This window comes from Saccostrea cucullata, unplaced genomic scaffold, assembly GCF_032062105.1.
Source record: "Saccostrea cucullata isolate Sc308-1 unplaced genomic scaffold, CSIRO_AGI_Scuc_v1 ctg39, whole genome shotgun sequence".
Classification (NCBI taxonomy): Eukaryota; Metazoa; Mollusca; class Bivalvia; order Ostreida; family Ostreidae; genus Saccostrea; species Saccostrea cuccullata.
The window spans coordinates 111,191-133,804 of record NW_026937104.1 but is presented as its reverse complement, the minus strand read 5'-3'; the positions used below and the strand labels follow the sequence as shown (position 1 = coordinate 133,804).

Genomic DNA, 22,614 nt, shown 5'->3' with positions numbered 1-22,614 from the left:
ACTGTAAATATTTCCTTTGTAGAGGTGAATTTGGCTTTGGTGAGGATTTTTTTCAAATTTGGCGGTTGTCTTCTACTGTAAATCAAATTCTTCTCCGCAATAAGGTCGTTCATATTTCTTGATTGTTGAAGTATGGGCAGGCACTGTTTCGTTGTGTTAAAGATGTTGTGATTTTTTGGATTATAAGTGACAACGAATGGAATTTCTGTGTGCATATTATCGGATTCATTCTTTCTGTTCACTTTCCGAAGTTCTGTAATTGGGATTGCTTCGGCTTTTCTTATCGCTTCGGCTATAAGATTTTGTGGATATTTTTGGCGGCGTAGAAAAACACTTAATTCTTCTAGTCTTTTTGTCCGACGTTTGTCGTCCGTAACTATTGTACATATTCTTCTTGCCAAATTAAATGGTATATTCCGCTTCGTATGTGAAGGGTGGCAGGAATTAAAAAGAAGATACTGGTGACTGTCAGTTTCCTTGTAGAATAAATCTGTGGAAATGTTGGTGTTTTCCTTTATTATAAGTATATCCAAAAAAGGAAGTTCTCTTTGACTGGTTTCGATAGTAAATTTGATATTTCCGTGTAATCCATTAAGTAAAGTGTGAAATTCCTTTAATTCTCTTTCAGATTTGTCCCAAAAAATAAAACAATCGTCTAGATAACGTTTCCATTGATGTCTTATATAATTGGAGATTTCCATATATTCAGTGTACATCTTTTCTTCAAGGAATCCTAATACTAGCGTAGCGTAAGTTGGGGCTACCTTTGTGCCCATTGCGGTACCTTTCACTTGTAAAAAGTACCTGTTGTCAAAAAAGAAATCGTTATTTTCCAGAACCAGTTGCAATCCTTCTAATATAAAATCCTTGGTAAATCTAGGGTCTATCTGGTTTTCATGTTTATCTACCCAGAATGATATTGCCTCTAGATATTTGTATAAAGGCTAGTCACATCAAAGCTTACCAAAATGGTTTTTTCCTCAACTTTCTTAGGGATGTGGTGAAGAAAGTCCATATATATATATATATATATATATATATATATATATATATATATATATATATATATATATATATATATATATATATATGTGATGACATAAATTAAGCAAATTTACATCTAAATTCTCAAGTATTCTTACTAAAAAGGAACAAGAATACCTTCTGGAATTTGAAGTTAAAAACAGTAACTTCTATGGACTTCCTAAAATTCATAAATCAAAGGAAATAAAAGACGGTATACAGGGAAGGAAATCTAACTATGTTAAATTACCACAACCGGAAGACTTAAAACTTAGACCCATTGTAGCTGGTCCATCGTGTCCTACTCAGAGACTAAGTAACTTGTTAGATATAATTCTGAAACCTCTTTGTCAGCTAGTACCAAGTTTCATCCGTGACGATATGGACTTTCTTCACCACATCCCTAAGAAAGTTGAGGAAAAAACCATTTTGGTAAGCTTTGATGTGACTAGCCTTTATACAAATATACCACACACCTTGGGACTAAGAATATCATTCTGGGTACAATAAAACCAGATAGACCCTAGATTTACCAAGGATTTTATATTAGAAGGATTGCAACTGGTTCTGGAAAATAACGATTTCTTTTTTGACAACAGGTACTTTTTACAAGTGAAAGGTACTGCTAGTATTAGGATTCCTTGAATAAAAAGATGTACACTGAAACCGAAAAAGTTTAATTATATAAGACATCAATGGAAACGTTATCTAAATCGATTGTTTTATTTTTTGGGACAAATACTTAAAATTAAAGGAATTTCACACTTTACTTAATGGATTACACGGAAATATCAAATTTACTATCGAAACCAGTCAAAGAGAACTTCCTTTTTTGGATATACTTATAATAAAGGAAAACACCAACATTTCCACAGATTTTAGACACCAGTATCTTCTTTTTAATTCCTGCCACCCTTCACATACGAAGCGGAATATACCATTTAATTTGGCAAGAAGAATATGTACAATAGTTACGAACGAAAAACGTCGGACAAAAAGACTAGAAGAATTAAGTTTTTCTACGCCGCCAAAAATATCCACAAAATCTTATAGCCGAAGCGATAAGAAAAGCCGAAGCAATCCCAATTACAGAACTTCCAGAAAGAATGAATCCGATAATATGCACACAGAAATTCCATTCGTTTTCGAATCCAAAAAATCATTCTTTAACACAACGAAACAGTGCCTGAACGACCTTTGCGGAGAAGAATTTGATTTACAAAATGATCCACGCTGTGGAACTTGCGATTTTATACAAATCGGAGAATCATTCACATTTAAAACAGGAATAGATTTTAAAGATCAACATAATATGAACTGCAAAACCAAGAACGTCATTTATTGCATGACTTTTGGTCAAACAGGGAATAAAATATCCGACCGTTTAGAGTACACAAACAGCAGATAAGGGACCCCTCCGTAAGAAATACTCCGTGCAGCGAACATTTTGAACAATGCGGTAAAGGACGTTTTAGTATCTTTCCGTTTTATAAAGTTACTGAGGAAAATGAACAGTTACGGCGGGCCAAAGAACAATATTTCATTGATAAATTTAAGCCTAAACTAAACAGATAAATGTTCTGATTTAATCAATGACTGTTAATATTGTTTTTAAAATTTATTAATTATTGATTGTTATTGTGTAAATATGTATCATTTACAGTGTCAAGTCTATTTAATTTGGCGCTTTCTACGGACATATTTTGCGCCAAATTTTAACGTTGTCCTTTAATTATGACGTCATAATAACGACGTTATCATGTCATGTTGCTATTGTTATTCAAAATCCACTGAAGAGCCGAATGGCGAAAGCGCTTTGGAATAAAATGTGATCATCTTTTCCAAACTCTGGATTATTTTTCTATATGTACATACCTATACCAAGGACATCTTGAATTTTAATATATATATATATATATATATATATATATATATATATATATATATATATATATATATATATATATATATATATATATATATATTAGATTCGAAAACTTCATAAGAATCCTTACACCTTACAAAGATATAGCGGGTTCCAGTAAACGTTCAACGAAGCCTCTTTCTTTACTCCTTACTAAGATACTTACAATAGTGAAGGAGAAACTTCAAGAGTACTGTGCAATAATATACTCAAGAAGTGGTGTAAATCAGATGTAGATACTTAAAATTAAAATTCCAAGGAACTTTTAGACAGTTTGAAATCACAAGATTTTACCAAAATCAACAGCTTAAAAACTTACGATTTTTCAACTTTATACACAACCATCCCCCACGATAAATTAAAGTCCATGCTTTTCGATATCATTGACAGCTGCTTTTTCAATAAAAATGGAGCTCGAAAATTTAATTACCCTGCCATTGGTCATTTGTAAAATTACTTTGTTTAACAACAGTCTGATTGTACACACAAGTACTCTGAAGTTGACATCAAAAAGTTGATGAAACAAGGACCTCAGCAGTCTCGTTTCAAGTCATCATTTCCTAAGTTTTATGGTTGATACAATGACCTTGTCAGCAAATACAATTTGTCATTGAGTCAAATGCTGACTGACGTTTTTCATACTAATTGTTAGTCCATTATTTATACTATGAATTGACGTTTCTGTTATTTTCCGATCGTGACAGAGGGCACACGGCGGGTGTGACCGGTCAGCAGGGGATGCTCATTCCTCCATGGCACCTGATTCCACCTCCGATGTTTTGGAGGTCGTGTTTGCTCTGCTCCTATTTTGTATTGTTTTAAAGACTTTTGATCTTGAATACTGTTCGTTGTCTCCATATTTTTCATGCTTTTCGTATTGCCCCTCAGCCGCTTGATGTGAGCTTTTTACATCCATCTAAGTACGGGCCATAAAACTGAGACAAGCTCACTTTTGATCTAAGTCTCACTTTTCCACTATTTATTCTTGTGTAAAAAAAGTGAGACTGAGATGAAGGATGAAGGGTGAGCTCACCTGACAAGTTTTGTTGCCCCGGAGCCTGATTCTTCTATCGCCCATATATATATTAAACCAAATGAAAGAGGGAGAAATTTTTAGTGAGGTTTGTTTGCAATTCAAAGTTGTCTTGCAGCTAGCGCTGGAATCGAGATGCAATGAAAGCTTATAAATGATGTAACCATCAGAAACTGGTATAAGTTAAGTGTTTAAAGAATTTGATTATGCATATTAGTTTTGAATTTCTATACGGTAATTTTGTGATTGAACATTTAATGAGTTAACTTCACAATAGGATTATAAAAGAAATATACCCATCGTGACTTTTTACAATAACAACGAACTGTAAGCCAGGGAAAAGCTCGTGAGAAAAAGACGATATTTCATTTAAATTGTGGTAATATTTTTAAAGTCTCAAATCTTTCTTTGACAGGTGGAACAATATTCATACTCTTTATTTTAGACATTCATCTGAAGAATGTACTTAGACCCTATATAGATTTTAAATATACCCCAAGCTATACTTACAAACAATCTTAGAGTATACGTTGACTTGTGTGTTGATTTGCTAAGTACACATATATTTCAGTTAAGAATTAACAATTGCTACATGAATCTAGAACTTTGTTTTAATATCGTTAAAATAAGAATGTTTTACTTTGATCAAAGATGGATTGTATTTTTTCACTTTTGAAGTTTAAAATTAAATCAAAAGCTTATTATAATCGTGAAATTGCTGGGCGTTTTTTTAAATTTCAGTAGGAAGAAAAGCTTACAGGCAACAAATGATTTATTTTTGAAAATTAAACATTTTGGATAAAGAATCGACAAGGATCTTAAATAAAAATGCACAAATAGCAGAACTAAAAGGTATGACATTTTCAAAATTTGTCGTAAATAAAGAGAGAAGCTCTGTTTACATGTGGGATTTTAAATTTGTCAAACTAATTACAAAATCACTTAAACTCATTAAGAGGAAATAAACTACCCGAAAGAAATTAATTAAAAAAATGTATAAACCTAAAAACGTATAAAAGACATTAAATGAAATGATGAAGTGAAAGTTTTGCGAATGAAATATATGGAGAACAATATTTAAACTCAAAAGCCCATCAAACAATACAAAAAAAAGGAACAGAGCAAACACGGGCATCTAAACCATCAGAAGCGGGATCAGGTGCTACGGAGGAATGAACATCCCCTGCCGACAGGTCACACCCGCCGTGTGTTCCTTGTCATGATCAGGAAATAACGTAGAAACCCGTCGTCAATTCAGTGTGAAAATAATGGACTAGCAATTAGTAAAAAAAAATTAGTCAGCATTTGAGTCAATGATAAATTGTATTTGCTGACAAGGTCATTGAATCGACCAAAGAACTTAGGAAATGATGACTTTAAACCAGACTTTGTTATTTTTGTTTCATTAATTTGTTTGTCAACAATTCACTTCGTTCAGAAATTGTACATAGGTACAGCATGCTCTTGCTTATCGAATCAGCTTAGAGATATAGACCCCGTATGCAGGTATATTGCTGCATAAGTAAGAGAAGTTGATGATTGAAAGCATAGTATCACGTCTTTCATAAAGATTGGTTGTTAGATTACCATTAAGGTCTTTTCAGAACAGGGAAATAAGAAATGTGCCTGAAAAGATGAAAATACCCTTGGACGACAGCAAAACTTAAAAAATATTTTTTTTTATTTTAATATCTAAGTACCCACCTCCTCCCCAATATTGTTTTGGTTAAATAATTTTTTTTCTTAATATTTAAGTACCCACCTCCTCCCAAATATTGTTTTGGCTAAATAAATTATTTTTTTTCTTAATATTTAAGTACCTACCTTCTCCCCAATATTGTTTTGGTTTATTAAATAAGATGAAGAAAAGTTATTGAAACTGAACAAAGCATATATATGAGTCATTTATGAATAATTTAAGTGAAATTTAACTCATGAAAAGAGGCCCAACACGAACAGAATAATTATTAGAAAACAAACATTTCTTGATCATATAAATTTCCAAACACCGTAGGTATACTTTCATGTTGTAAGTTAGTAAAGTAAGAAGTGTTTTTTATATATTATTTCCACATTTTTATTAACAATATGTTCTTTGGTTTTTTTCTCCCTATTTTTCTATGTATGTATCCCCTTGGCATGTATATTTTGAGAAAGTAAACAGATCAGTTTTATTTCTTATGCTTAGATGTATCTAAGGAAAAAATAACTCTGTTTTTTGACATTTAAAATGATCTCGACCCTATCATACTTGATATGTACTATATATAACTTCTTCTAATTGTTAAATATGCCTATATCATCACGAAAGTGACATTGCTAACTTTACCACAGACAATGCATGTACTCCCGAATCCATTTTTTTCCTTTCAGTCAGCATTCTTTAAATCCGAATAAAAGCTCGTGAGAAAAGCAGCTTTTCAGTAAATCTTGAAAATATTTACATTGACAAATAAAAGGTTTCCGAATGTGTCCTTAGCAGGTGGAACAATGTTTACCTATCTCATTGTCGACACTTAACCTAATAGAATAGATTTAATTCCAATAGGGACGCTGAATGGTAGAACATAAAGAATACTATTAAGCTTACAGCGGTCAATATGCACGATTGTAGACGTACTTTATTAAATAGTTTATTTAATTTATTAATCAACCTGTTGGCGACTCTTTACTAATATTCATTTGTATCCGATCTTCTTTTGATGTTGAAACGTTTATATCTAACATGTCATAGCAGAGCCAGGCCTAAGATTCCTAACAATTGTACACCATGTAATATATATCTGTAAATCAATAGTTTTATCATTTTTCTATGATTAACTTACTTTCCTTCCCTATTCAACTTAAATCAAATTCATTATTTTTTTTTTTCAGAGTCATTGAGGTTGTTTTGTTTTTGTTTTTAAATATGTAGCCAAATAGCGCATAAGCACATACAAAACTTTCAATCCTAAAAAATCAATTGAAATGACAATTTATTTCAATTTTTAATCAGTAATCGTATCCACTATTCCAGAAAAACCCACATTATTATCTTTTTTTAAAAAAAAAATTATTTTAAATTTAAATTCAAAAATATTTTCTCTCAGTACTCAGTATTTATGACAGAAAACAAAACAGAAAAATACAACAAAGATAAAAGCAATAAATAGTTTTGAAGTAAGAAGTTCAACACTATACAGAATAACAATGGAGCAATAGATCTTGACATTATCTTATTCGGGGACCCAGAATTGTGTCAACAAAATAATATCAGTATTGTTGAAGCTGTACATAAATATATTAAAAAATCAAAAAGATTTTATGAATAACCAGCGTAACCATTTTGTATCCTTTACAACCCCCCTTTTTATTTCTTCTCTCCTTGCACTCCCCTCCTTTCTTATCTCTCTGCACCCCTTTCTTCTTCTTCTTTTATATTATTGTATATTTGTTGCTTGTACATCACGTGTATATATTTTTGTTATTTTTGTTTGTGTTGGAGAGGACAATCTAAGTTGGCATAACTTGTGTCCAATCCTATTGATTGTGTTCAATACAATATGTTTAAATCAAATTAAATCAAAGTAAGAAGTTTTGCGTGAACTTTTCTCAAAAACTGTCGAATGACATACCTTATATAATAAACTTTTAAAAATTCTTAATGTTAAACTATGAACATTTCAAAATTTACTACGTGGAACAGCTGTTTTGGATGATTTCAACTAATAACACTAGTACTTTTTTCGTTATATGAGAAAAAGAAAAATACATTCTAATCACACAGATAACAATAAGAAAAAAATTAAATGACCTCTTTTTTAATCTTTATTCTGGTTTACATTCGGAGAGTTCGTGATGAGAAGTCATGGTCTCTAATAAACTTTTCTTTTTTGGGGGTAAGATTTTAACAAAGCGAAATAAAAATAATGTTGTAAATATAAACTCTAAAAAGATTCGCAATCAATAGAGGGCCCCGTAAGGCGATTTGACTCGGTCAGAAATTGGGGTACCGTGGGACATATATAAGGGGGAGCTGACCAGGACCGGAGCAGGGAGAGAGGAGAAAAGAGAACATGAGGATCGCACTTCTTGGCGTCGCCCTCCTTTGTGGATTCCTGTTAGTGCAGGCCCGACCCCCGAAGGTAATCACATCATTAAAAAAATTATCATTTTTATAATTCATAATTTAAAAAAAAATTCAAATGCGTAAAAAAATTTACATGCTTTGTTTAAAGTTTTTAAATATATGGTATGGAGTAACTTAATTATTTTATTTTAATACTTTAAAAAATCAATTACTGGATTGACAGAATAGTTTTATTTATGTACTTGTATGCACAATCATTAAATTAAATCAGTGTTAGTTACTTCTTATGTCAAAATGACGGATATCATAATCAATATTACGATTCTTTTTTTGAAGAATATATTTTACTCGATGTTTAGAAGTAAATATATTCATTTAAATAATTAAGAAAACACTTCAAATTCATGCTTTAAAAACCCAAAAAACAAAACATAGAAGTGTTTAAGGATGAGAAATTGAATTTTATTTTAAACGTTTCAGATCTTCCAAAAACAAATCTTGACAAAAAAGTTTGGTTTATGTACGCCTAATCATTAAATTAAATCATTTTAATATTTAATTTATTAATATTTGAATTTTTTAACATATAATTTATTTTATTCGATTTTTTTGAATTAATTAAATTCAGAATAATATATACATGTAACATTATCGTAACATTATCGAAAAATACCCTAGATTCATGGGAGTGCCTTACGATGAGAAATAATATTCAGATGTACAATGTATTTTAAACTTTTCAAATCTTTCATGAACAAAATTAATTGTTTCTTGTGCTATTTTTTTTAAATCTATATACTATGCCCGATATAGTGAGAAAAACTTTTGCATAAATTTTTGCACTGCATGAATGATAAAATCTTCTCAAGTGAAGGGTTTCTGATCCTCTACACTCCACATAATTATGTACAACGAAAGACAATATGACAATAGCTCGTATATATTTGTACAATTTTGTTTTGTTTAATAATTGCATTTTAAAATTTAATTTAAAACAGGGAAAGAAAGGAGGAGAACGTGGTAAATATTTATATTTTATATAAATTATATCAAAAAATTAGAACAAAATAATTTAGAATAATAAACTGAAAAAAATAATGATAGTGATATAGGATTATTTATTTTGTGTGATGTAGATTGCCCTCTATTCGGCTAAATTCATTTGTTCTGTAATAACCATCGATTATCAATGAAGATGCATGTAAAATTTGGCATCTAGAAAAAAACCGATCACATACATATCTCTTCCCGCAGGATCACTTCTTTGTCATACATTTAATATTCTCCTCTATTGTTTCAGATGATTTGGAAATCGATCTTCTTGAGCGTATGCTGGATGAAATAGAAGGTAATGCTTGTTTTTAGTTTTTTTTTAAACATTTTAGTTTGTTCCTTTCATATTTCATAATGTTCCATTTTTTATTCATTAAGATTAATCAATTCGTCTCATTATAATCCCATTTAAATATAAGATTCTTCATTTAAAGGTGGAGATAAGATACAACAACAAGGTACCGACGATCAGGAAAGAAAACAAAGAAGACCACCTCCCAGACGTGACGAAGATGATGACGAGGATGGAAAACGCCGCAGACCACCACCAAAACGTGACGGTGATGATGACAAAGATGGTGACCGCAGACGACCCCCAAAGAAGGAAGAAGAACGCGAAAATGAAGAAGGTGGACGCCGACGAAGACCTCCTCCAAGAGATGAAAGGGAGAATGAAGAAAAGGGTGACCGCCGCAGACCACCACCCAGGCGTGACGGTGATGATGACAAAGATGGTGACCGCCGCAGACCACCACCAAAACGTGACGGTGATGATGACAAAGATGGTGACCGCAGACGACCCCCAAAGAATGAAGAAGAACGCGAAAATGAAGAAGGTGGACGCCGACGAAGACCTCCTCCAAGAGATGAACGGGAGAATGAAGAAAAGGGTGACCGCCGCAGACCACCACCCAGGCGTGACGAAGATGATGACAAAGATGGTGACCGCCGCATACCACCACCAAAACGTGACGGTGATGATGACAAAGATGGTGACCGCAGACGACCCCCAAAGAAGGAAGAAGAACGCGAAAATGAAGAAGGTGGACGCCGACGAAGACCTCCTCCAAGAGATGAACGGGAGAATGAAGAAAAAGGTGACCGCCGAAGACCACCACCAACACGTGACGGTGACGATGACAAAGATGGTGACCGCAGACGACCCCCCAAAAAGGAAGAACGCGAAAATGAAGAGAGTGGACGCCGACGAAGACCTCCTCCAAGAGATGAACGGGAGAATGAAGAAAAGGGTGACCGCCGCAGACCACCACCCAAACGTGATGGGGATGATGACAAAGATGGTGACCGCCGCAGACCACCTCCAACACGTGACGGTGATGATGACAAAGATGGTGACCGCAAAAGACCCCCAAAGAAGGAAGAAGAACGCGAAAATGAAGAAGGTGGACGCCGACGAAGACCTCCTCCAAGAGATGAAAGGGAGAATGAAGAAAAGGGTGACCGCCGCAGACCACCTCCCAGACGTGACGAAGATGATGACAAAGATGGTGACCGCCGCAGACCACCACCAAAACGTGCCGGTGATGATGACAAAGATGGTGACCGCAAACGACCCCCAAAGAAGGAAGAAGAACGCGAAAATGAAGAAGGTGGACGCCGACGAAGACCTCCTCCAAGAGATGAAAGGGAGAATGAAGAAAAGGGTGACCGCCGAAGACCACCACCCAGGCGTGACGGTGATGATGACAAAGATGGTGACCGCCGCAGACCACCACCAAAACGTGACGGTGATGATGACAAAGATGGTGACCGCAGACGACCCCCAAAGAATGAAGAAGAACGCGAAAATGAAGGTGGACGCCGACGAAGACCTCCTCCAAGAGATGAAAGGGAGAATGAAGAAAAGGGTGACCGCCGAAAACCACCACCCAGGCGCGACGGTGACGATGACAAAGATGGTGACCGCAGACGACCCCCAAAAAAGGAGGAACGTGAAAATGAAGAGGGTGGACGCCGCCGAAGACCTCCTCCAAGAGAAGAACGGGAGAATGAAGAAAATGGTGACCGCCGAAGACCACCACCCAGATGTGACGGTGACGATGAGGAAGGTGACCGCAGACGACCCCCAAAAAAGGAAGAAAAGGATCGTCGCCCAAAGCCAACATCCCTTCCTGAATAATGGCAGACGATGACTGCCACCCAAGAAGAATCGAGACCAATGAAAAGGGTAGACATAAAACTTATGTATATCTGTGTGAGTAGATTTATTGGAAAACGGACGCTCGCCCATTGGACACGAACTATACAATTTATATATTCAAATGCTTGTTACTTTTTTTGTTTATAAATGTTGCATCAATTAGTCTCTTTGTTATTTTTGAGTAAATGATTTAGAAAATTGGTATGATTTTCTGGAACTTGGAACAATTTGGAAACAAAACATTTGGAAACAATTTTTTACTACAAATTTTGAGCATACACTGAATGGGAAACTATGTGCAAACCATATACATATCTAAAGTAATAAGCAGTGTAAGGTCAACATGCAATGGGTGTAAATCAACCAAATCTAAATTCAATTTTATATTAATTTGAACTATGAAAACACTTCGTTATCTACGAAAGCCCAGAAGGCTCTTTTGATTGAATCTCGAATTTCGTATTTCGAACTTCGAATCTCGAAAGAGCCTTCTGGGTTTTCGTAGTTATTTCCATATCCTTCTTGGAGATAAAATCATTGCTATATTTAAAAATATAGAAAATGGTTACATACATTGATTTAATTTTCAATGAAAATATGGACAGCAGAATGTATTAACATGAAATATCATGTTCTATGTACTCGTCATTTTAATGCATTTTTTTGAACGACATATTAGAATTTATAAAATTTCAACAGTGACACTCGCAGTAAAGAAGTGATTATAGATGGAGACCCATACAAAATCATCCATCCAATTGTGAGAAAATAAAAAACTGATTATTTACCGAGTTATTAGGAGTTCCAATTTAGATGAACAGCTACTTTAATGATGGAGAATAAAATAACGTTTCTTTTACACCTGGGTAAATTAATACAACTTTGCATACAGTTGTACATCTTCGCTCTCTTGCTCAAACTTCTCATCGGCTTATCAAAAACTAATTCATATGAAAGATAACTTGGAAGACGATTTTTAGAAGAGAAATGCCTCTTGCCAATTTACTAAAGTAGAAAAATCAAATACCGATTACATCTTGTTTTAAAAGCAGTTATTTCACAGCTAACCTTTTCCCAGATACATGATCATGAATTAATTCAAATAATGAAAAAGTACAATAAAAATTAAAAAAATAAAAACTTATATATTTTCCGTTTAATTACAAATATATTGTAGGCGTTATGATTCTCACATATTCTTTCCCAACTCCAGACTTTAAAACACCGGTACCCATGTTCTGGTAAAATTTTGTGAAGAGAAAACACAATCTGAATTCTAAACAAGATTGGTCAGCCTCGTGGATTATCGTGGTCGAGACATACTGCTGGTTTTACGTCTTTTGGCAACAGATGGCGCCTCAGCAGAAAAACTTGATGTAGGGGAGAAAACTCTTGTTTCGACATCCTGCTGAGCATGATAATTATCCATGAATGGCTTTACTTTCCTCCAAACCTTTAAGATCAGAGTGGACTGTTTGATTCATATACTTTTACTTTTGTTTTCATGGTTTGTATAAATAAGCACATAGGGGTCATATTATTTTGCATATGTTGCTCTTTATGCCTTTGAAAAAAGGTGAAGATAATGAACAGGTATTTGACCTACCTTCTCCTCCTGTAACAGTTTTGTTACGGCATCTATATCTGGAGCCATGTATCTGTCTTTTTTCCATGGACTAAAAAGTTTACAAAAAAAAAACTCTCATAGGTTAATCTTTCAACTTGCTTGATGATTTTGTTAGCTTTCTTTAAAAAATACTTTTTTTCAAGATTCCTGTAAGAGTTACCCCGCCAAATTTCTGACAAGTTTATACACTTCTTCTAACGGTGGTGTTGTTGTCAATGGTCTCAAAAACTCCATGGCTTGACAGGCAGCAAGAAGCTCTATCGCCAACACTGCAAAAATATGTAAGTGTCTAATGTCAGGAGATATACATAACAGGGATTTTGATATCCATTTCTTTTAAGATAGGTACTTACTTAAAAAGATATCATTCGACGAAAATACACACGTCTTGCTCGATTCACTCTTTTCGTAACGATGTTACATAAAGGCATGTGATGTCTACTGTTGATTTCTTTAAATCCTTAACAAACACGTTCCGTATAGCCCTACTTGCCCGCGTAGTGCAGTGGTTTTAATGAAGGTAACACTTCGCTCAAGGGTTGCGGAGCAAGGATTGAATTAATATTATATCGCAGATTACAATTTCAGGACGAAGAGATGGGTTCTGGGATAAGACCGAACACTCGAGATTCCCTATCGATGTAGGTGCTGGCAAAAAAGCTACACCTTTCACTGCTCGTTGGTCATATTATATATATGTTTGGAGTTCATAAGTAATTAGTTACTATATCTCAACATGAATGAAATATTTTTGAATATTTTCTTTGTTGTTTGATTATCATCTCTTCGATAAATTTCTTTTTAAAATTTAAAAATCCACCAATTACCGCTGGGAATGCAATTTAAAACTATACTCGGCACTTACAGTCTTTTACAGGTAAGCAGCGAGTTTTTTTTCAAGCCAATACTTCCTGTACATGGGAACTCGGTTGATAGTAATACGATCTTATCCAATAGACTAGTCTTCATTTCTTGCAGTAGAATGCAAACCCGCAAGGTACATGTAAGTATCAACTTCTTTCTCAACTGATATAGAGCAAACATTTTAACCCCTGCGCCACGCAGGGACTGTTCTTGGAGATTGATTGATTGATTGATTGATTGTATGTTGTTTAACGTCCCTATCAAGAATTTTTCATGGATACACCACTTGCCGGTGGAAATGTGCAAATGTTTGTCCTGTACACGGCACTCAAGGCCATTGAGCAGGGAGGGATCTTTTTCGTGCCAGCAACTACTGCGACACGGGACCTCAGTTTATACGGTCTCATCCGAAGGACCGGTCTCCATGTCCCACAGTAGGTATCGAACCTGCGACGTAAGGATCAATTCCTTACGTCGCGACTCTAGAGCAGACGCTCTAACCACTGCGCCACGGGGCGACTGTTCTTGAAAAGATGTAATGCCAAAATCCAACCAGTAACATGTACGGATAGTGCAAGTACGTCATGTGTGCTTCAAATAAGTGATACTTTACTGGAATATTTAAGTTCTACAAGTATATCCCGAATTATATTTTACCTGCTCCTCAGCGTCACAAATAACGGATCTTAACATAACCATACCAATGGAATATTCAAGAATCGTGACTTCTCTGGATCATAAATGAAAACATGCCGCTTTTCTAATTCCGCAAAATGTTATTCTTTAAGCTTTTTTGTCTTACCCTGCTCCACGTGTTCTACAACACGCAGACATTTTCTGGCGGCAAATCCGCCCATAGACACGTGGTCCTCAGTTCCCGCGCTCGTCGTCAAGGAGTCGATCGAGGCCGGGTGACACAACACTTTATTTTCAGACACTTGGGGAAAAAAGGCAAAATCATAATGTAAGAAATTTGTCAAAGAATTTTTTTTGGATTTAAGATGATAGATTTATTCCTGATAGCGGCTTTACCTAAGGCAGCTGCTGTGCAGTGTGCAATCATAAACCCAGAATTCAAACCACCATCTGGGGTCAGAAAAGCATCCAACTCGCTGTAGGCTGAAAATTCATGTTTTCGTTACATTATCATATTAACTACAAATTTTCCATCAAAAATAATAAATTTAATAATTCATATACAATTCAGAAGGATAAAATGTCTGGATACCAGGATTGACCAGTCTCTCTATTCTTCTCTCGCTCATGTTTGCGATTTCATGTACTCCAATAGCCAAATAATCTAGAGCCTTAAATAAAATGAATATATTGTAATGCAAAACTGAAGTGTGTTGTCTCGAAGGAGTGATAAATGTTCTTCAAATACTAGTATTTTGGAGTTCAAACACGTGTACATGTACTTTGGGGTTCATCCTACAATTGTTATTTTTGTTTTTTGTTTTACCTTGACAATATTGGCATAGATTTTGGAGACAATATCTTCCAACAATATGATTTCGAAGACAATATCTTCAAACAATACATAATTAATGAAAAACTGACAAGGAACCTTTTGATAAACATGATGACTTTAAATTTTTAATGGCCGATTGTAGTGACTTTATTTAAATTTGCAGTTACAATCTTCCGTTAGGTTGAATGATGATTGACGTGTATCGTATAGATTATTAAGGCATCATTTTTACACTGAGTGTCCACTAGTCGTTCATATTAAGGAGCACAGTGTCGGTTTGACCGGTCGCCAGAGGATGCTTACTCCTCCATGACACATGAACCCATCTCTTCTTGTAGAAGTGAATGTTGGCTCCATTCTGTATTCGTTTTAAATGGACTTCTTTTTAGACCCTGAATGATAACTGTTTGTTATTTTCGCATTTTCAATTAAATTAATTAAAGGTGGCTGGCTTTGCAAAAATAAGTAATGCTTCCATATGCTTGATTTAAGACTGAATATAACTTGCAATTTACAGTATTCTAATAATTATCACTTTATATTCATAGATGAGAGGATATGTTCAGTTCAAGTCATAATATATTATATTAGTTTTATATCATATAAGGGCAAATAAGTGGTGTATACTGGAAATGTTTTGCCCTTTGATTCTACAAAGGAAACAAACAAAAAAGATACATGGTACTTTATTAGAAAAAATTCTATTTTAGACATTGAAATAGAAACATTACAAAACAGGTTCTGAAAATAAAAAGATCATAACCTATTGTAACTATTTTTTCTTAATAATGTGCCTTAACCTCCTATTTACCTTAGCCGGGTATTCGCCGTGAAAATTGCCACCAGATATAATTTCTCCTGTTTCTGCAAATACCATCTATTACAGAAGGCTAAAGAAATGATTTTAAATAAAAGTTTAATGAGGATAAACCATTAAAATTATATTAAAAAAGAAATCATTTTGGTCTAGGGAAAGCATTATCATCAGCATCTCAAATTATAACCGAATGAAATTTAAAATTTTGGATGAACATTGCATCAATTAAGTGGGCCAATAGTTAGAGACTGAGTTAGTGGGTAGAAGGATACAGGGTTGTCAGTGGCACTGTTGACCTCCACGGACAGGATACCTCTGACGAAGGCCAGGGTGTCATTTACTACTCCATGTACCTATAACAATATACATTTGATTATGAACAAGCATCCTGGACATTCAAAAATGTACCTACCAATAACAGTAATTAGACCCAAGATGTTAATTATGCATATATTATGTATTCACAAAGTATGATTATGCACCTTTCAATAACCTGTGACGTATATAGCAATATCTAGGTAACTTATTAACTTATGAGAAGAAGCCTATAATTTAACACTTACCTGAGGACAGCAACGCAATGTGTAGGCATCTTGAACGCGGTTACAAAAGCGATGGCTCTCTGTGGAGAGGAGAAACATTTAAAATCAAATCAAATAAAATCAAATCGGATTTCAGTGTTTTAAAAGGAACCAAGATTTGTCACTACACAACTTGCAAGGTGTTTGTAAGAATTTTTTACCTGCTATTCCGGAAGGATGTGTGTCAGAATGAAGCAAAGAACGAAGGCGCCTAGCCACCAACTTCTGCCCTTTGTGTGGTCGGACGTCATGGATATCTAATGATACACTAATAATTTTATCACAATCGTAAGAGAAGGCAATCCCCTCCCCAAATGTTACCAACTGACTAGATATCAAATCCACATACTTCGTGACAAACTGAAGGCCACAAAACGGTTTGAAAGTGATGTAAGAGATCTAAAAGAACATGCTGATCATATGGTGATAGAATCTTTGATAGAAAAGACTTTAAATTATATGGGGAAATGGCCAACTTAGTTAGAGATACTGCATATTCTCTACAAAATACTAACTGCTATCAAAGGCCCTTGTAGTTCCCTTCAGAACGTCCAAGGTGAAAGCAGCTACGATGTCTGCTTGTCTTACTATGGCCTCTGCTCGCTCAAGTCCTGAAACCAGAAAATTATTTCTTCACAACTCTCTACTTCGTCAACCAGGATAATTATACAACGCGTAAAAGATTCAAAGATTGTAATTACGGAAATATGACAATGAATAAAATACAACGACAGTTGAATTTCTTATTGTTTACAGTATATTGGGTTCCTACCTTCAACACCGAGTGCTGTGATCAGTTGAGTTCCATTGATTAAAGCGATGCCTTCTTTGGGTCCAAGTTTAATTGGTGTCAAATTGTTTGATTCTAGAACCTAAATCAAAGTGTTCATGAGCTAAGCAAAAACCAACGTTTAATATAAAACAAATTAAAAAAATGAATTTAATATTTTCTTGAGAACTTACATATTTAGCGTCCGCCCAGCCACTTTGAGGGCTCCACATTTTGCCTTCTCCCATCATTCCTAGTGCTAGATGCGATAATGGCGCCAAATCGCCACTGGCACCAACTGTCCCCTTCTCTGGCACCCACGGCAAACAATTAGCTGCAGAAATTGATAATGTTCGTCAATTAGGTGTTAAAAATTTGCAAGCAAAAACCAGAAGCATGTACTAAACACATGAGACACTACAGATGATTTTATACATCTGTAGATCATGAACCAATTTATTTATATAAAATTAACGCAGATTAAGTGTCTATGTCCACGTTTAAGGGTGAAAAGAAGTTTGCAACCATCTGTGCAATAATTTATATGCATGTCCAAAAGGAATCTCAATCATTTAAAATCATATACTCAGTACTAGTCCTTTCAGGATATATCGAGTCTTACGAAGCAAATACATAATATTTTAGTATTTGGTCCTGCTGACTATAAAAAAGTTCATAAACGTTCTTGAGTAGAGAAAACCTTTACACTGAGTATTAAGAGGGAACATGGGAAGTTTATGGAGTCAGAGTTCTGTGTTATTGTGTTCGCCTTACTTCTAAATTAGTTCAGGAAATAACCTGGATTAAGTCTTATGTACCTTAAATTATCTACTTGTCCAGAATATGTCTACTGTTTTATTATCTTTTCATAGTTTACACATTACCATTAAATGCTGCAATATACTTCTTCAGAGTTCCCATGGATATCCCACTGTAACCTTTAGCCAGGACATTGATTCGTAATGCCAGCAACATCCGGGTCCGCTCAGGCGACAATGGGGGACCAACGCCTGGAAAGTCGTAAAAATAAACTTCGATTTTTGTTTTTCATTTTACAAATATAAATGAAAGTTTTATTTAATGAAATTTATTGTATCATTGAACATTGGTAATTTACTTTGATTGATATTAGTTTATAATGACCTACCTGCTGAATGAGATCGAATCAAATTTTCTTGAAGTTCTCTAGAAATGATAGCGCATCAACATGATACATAAGTATAGATAAAGAAAAGTGCTAGAAACTTGGGAATACAGTTAAAATCTTAGATTTTAGATTTTTAGAGCTTATCAAATATTGAAATATGACATGCACTTTCTAATAAACTGACCCTACAATCATGTAGAAATAACTCACATTAGTTTGTTTTTCTCAATTGTGGTTCTTGCAAATTTTCCAAAGCCAGTTGTTATTCCATAAACAACTGAAAAAAAACACAATGTCAAAATTCATTTGAGTCTTAGAAATTTGTTTCATATTTAATCTTAATTTCAGTTACTTAGTATTAAGTAAACTCATGTACTCATGCAGTCGACAAAATCATGAAACCTTTTGTCTTAACTTCAAATATTATTTTTTTTTATTTTTAATGCCCTGTTCACACGGAGAGTTTAATTCGAATTAAACGTAAAGTTACTGCGAATTAGCTTCGCTTAGCGTTTCACTTTAATGCGAATTAGTTTTTTTAATTTACTGCCATTAAATTACTTCGCATTAGCTGCGCTCACAATTCGAATTAAATTTTGACGCATCGTAAGACAGAAGCTTTATATATAGGTATTTGTGCTATATTTGGTTCAAAAATTGAGCACTAAAATCAATATACCTGTAGCCACTATATGATGTATCAAAGGATGGCTCTGCATACATGACGTGATTTACAAATGACGTCATAATAGACTTACTGACGCCTACTGCAAAGAAAATTTTTAATTCGCATTAGTTTACTTCGCATTAGCTGTCGTGTGAACGCAATTTAATTCGCATTAATTTGATTCGCATCAGTTTACTTCGCATTAATTTACTGCGAATTGTTTGTGAACAGGGCATAAGAGAAGTTTTCTTTTCCCTTTCCTTTGTAATATTTTTTTTACCTTTGTTGCTGCTCACAATGTCGTCCAGAAGCTTTCATTTACTTTTTGTTCTGCTTCAACTGTCAGCTATAAAAAGTGAGATGTCTAATGTTGTGTTTAGACATTGTTTAAGTCTTATTTTTGCTTTTTGTGTCACTGTTGAGAAAGAGGATGTGTGACTATTTTTTTATTTGACACACTTAAGATAGACATGGCACTTTTCCTTATTGATTGTATAATTCAGAAAGCTCTTCATTCCCACTTTATCTAATCCTTACCTTTATTAGGTAATGGCCTTTGCCTAACCTCAGCAAGTCGTCGGTCGATAGACTGTTGCCATCTAGAGCAATGTACTGTTAAAACAAAAAGGAAAAGTTCGTGTTTTTCAGCAAAGTAAGGCATTGCAGAGTTCTTGTGTGAAATATAGCGTATGTTTAAGTCTTGGACAATCAATATGATAAAAACAATAAACAAGTTTCTTGAATATGATGATTAATTTCAGGAATCTACGATTGTAAGACAGCATGTATATAATAAATGAGTATAAAAAAAGTCTCGTATCCAATATGCAAATTAGTAAAAATAATTTCAGATAAAATGCTACAGAAGGATTTTACCTCCGTGGCGGACTCCACACTAGTCTTAGCACTTCGATGGTCAAGGAAAAAACATAGTCACAATAGTCACATACATAATCACCATAGAATTTATTTACCTTAACATTGTATTTAACCGAAATTCATAATATTTTGGTATATTTCTTTTTTAAAACTGAGCACAGCATACTATAATATGCTATTGTATGTCAAGTGACATTGCGTAACAGGGTATACTAAGCTGGTAGGATATCCGATTCCAAACAAGCCAGGGTGCGTTACTCTTGTCGGTTAATTGAACTACAAGCATACAAAGGTGTGTCATGTATTCAGTTAAAATGTTTTGTATTTCAGTTAAGTGTTCAGTAAACAAAGTTTGAGCATACTTTGATGTTTCACGCTTTTCAGCTTTTCAGTTAACTGCGCATACCATTGTGAGCTACTGTTAACCAACTGTAATTTGCGACGACTTAATTTCGCGATTTACCAGGATAAACTAGTTCGCGACGAATAATTTTGGCGATCAAGCCTATTTTAGATTTGTTGTTAATAGCCACATAGACTTTAAGGACCGGTTCGAGGCGAGAAATATTCGCGATGACGGAGCTCTTGCGAACCTCGCGAAAATTTCTCGCACCAGAATAAAAGTTGGTTTACAGTATATAGTCTTGTCAATTAACCGAGGTACAACATTTAATGGCGTTCTACTCTTGGCAGTTCACGGAGTAACAACATTCCAAGGTAAGCTATTCTTGTCAGTTAACCGAGTTACACCTTGATATACCTTACTGTCAGATTACCAAGTAACAGCACATGATTGTCAGTTCACCGAGTTACAGCACACCCTGGCATATTATTCTTGTCAATTTACCGAGGTGCATCATTATACCATAGTAAGCTACTCTTGTCAGTTCATCGAGGTACATTATACTAGTATCATGGCGTGCAATGCTTGTCAGTTCACCGAGGTACAGTGTATCATGGCGTGCAATGCTTGTCAGTTCACCGAGGTACAGTGTATCATGGCGTGCAATGCTTGTCAGTTCACCGAGGTACAGTGTATCATGGCGTGCAATGCTTGTCAGTTCACTGAGGTACAGTGTATCATGGCGTGCAATGCTTGTCAGTTCACCGAGGTACAGCGTATCATGGCGTGCAATGCTTGTCAGTTCACTGAAGTACAATATATCATGGCGTGCAATGCTTATCAGTTCACCGAGGTACAGTGTATCATGGCGTGCAATGCTTGTCAGTTCACTGAGGTAAAGTATATCATGGCGTGCAATGCTTGTCAGTTCACCGAGGTACAATATATCATGGCGTGCAATGCTTGTCAAGTAGCTGCAGCACACTATACCGGGTATTGGCTACTCTTGTCAGCTTATCGAGTTACAGCACGCTATGGTGCGCTACTCATGTCAGTTAACCGAATCATTCATCTGCACCTGGTAAGTATCACTTTTTTATATTCGTATAGAAATTGTTCAGTTCTGCCTTAAAAGAAAACAAATGTCAGACTAGGATACATTTTCTCCTCCACGTACACCGGCTCGGCTGGTCCCGTTACCGGACTTGATATATCGCTGTCAAGTACTAATAAAGTAGAGATCAATAATAGTATGGTACATGACATAATTATTTGAATTAGAAGAATGTCAAAGGTTTGCATTGCATTTCATTAAAAATATCTTATCTTTGTCAAATATATATTGATTTTTTATGCACTATGTCCACCATCAAAATAATTCTATCCTACCGACAGTGACGAAATCATTTTCGTCCAGGACATCTCTAATTGCGTCATCAGGATCCAAGATGGCGGCTCCCTTGGCTTTCCGAACCTCATAAACTTTTTCCTTGAGAGCATGCCCCACCCCAGACTTAGATTTATAGTATCTCCTTAAGGACTCCTCTCCAAGCCACGTGACTTTCTCAGTCCCTTTACACGGGACAGCAAACCAGTCACCTCGAACACGCACGGAAAGCTTCATTTTGGCGCGAATGTTCAGGGAATAATTACCTACAGCACTTAGAATATCAAATGTTAGCAGACAAATGGTTATCTATCTAATAATTTGACCCCTAAGGGTTGTTTTGTACGATAATTGTAAATGTGAGGTAGATATTGATAAGAAGTGGGAATAATAATGCGTAGTTTCAAGTCCTCTAACCTCACATCAAAGAGTCGCCCGCGTGGCGCAGTGGTTAGAGCGCCTGCTCTAGAAACGCGGAGTCGGGAGTTGTTTCTTACGTCGCGGGTTTGAATCGTACTGCTGGACGTGGAGACCGGTACTAGTACTTCGGATGAGACCGTATAATACGATGTCCCGCGTCGCAGTAGGTGCTGGCAAGAAAAAGATCCCTAACTGCTCGATTGATGTAAGTGCCGAGTAAAGGACAAATTTGCAGTTCTCCACCGGCAAGTGGTGGCGTCTCCATACGAGTGAAAAATTCGAGATGGACGTTAAACAACAAACAAAGAAACACATCTAAGAATACTGGAAAAAAGGGCCATAACCAGGTTTCTGGAAAGGGAGAGAGTTTGTATGCAGG

General features: G+C 35.2%; 2 protein-coding genes across 2 annotated transcripts; one reads left to right on the top strand and one right to left on the bottom strand.

The window, feature by feature from the left end:
• The first annotated feature begins 8,035 nt into the window (after positions 1-8,035).
• LOC134247343 (uncharacterized) lies at positions 8,036-11,286 on the top strand. Its single transcript, XM_062729717.1, has 4 exons — positions 8,036-8,104; positions 9,048-9,069; positions 9,350-9,397; positions 9,537-11,286. The coding sequence occupies exons 1-4, from the start codon at positions 8,036-8,038 to the stop codon at positions 11,240-11,242; spliced, it is 1,845 nt and encodes a 614-aa protein (XP_062585701.1). The 3' UTR covers positions 11,243-11,286.
• Positions 11,287-12,040: 754 nt separating this feature from the next.
• LOC134247323 (histidine ammonia-lyase-like) lies at positions 12,041-22,190 on the bottom strand. The gene is given in 23 exon segments (XM_062729691.1): positions 12,041-12,116; positions 12,162-12,716; positions 12,870-12,939; positions 13,051-13,159; positions 14,557-14,691; positions 14,787-14,873; positions 14,983-15,061; positions 16,037-16,102; positions 16,315-16,395; positions 16,606-16,664; positions 16,785-16,880; positions 17,139-17,234; positions 17,396-17,495; positions 17,587-17,726; positions 18,277-18,402; positions 18,540-18,577; positions 18,750-18,816; positions 19,487-19,522; positions 19,525-19,552; positions 19,744-19,818; positions 20,083-20,113; positions 21,588-21,654; positions 21,818-22,190. Coding segments are annotated over 22 exon segments (1,971 nt in total). The 5' UTR covers positions 22,053-22,190; the 3' UTR covers positions 12,041-12,116; positions 12,162-12,566.
• Positions 22,191-22,614: the final 424 nt, after the last annotated feature.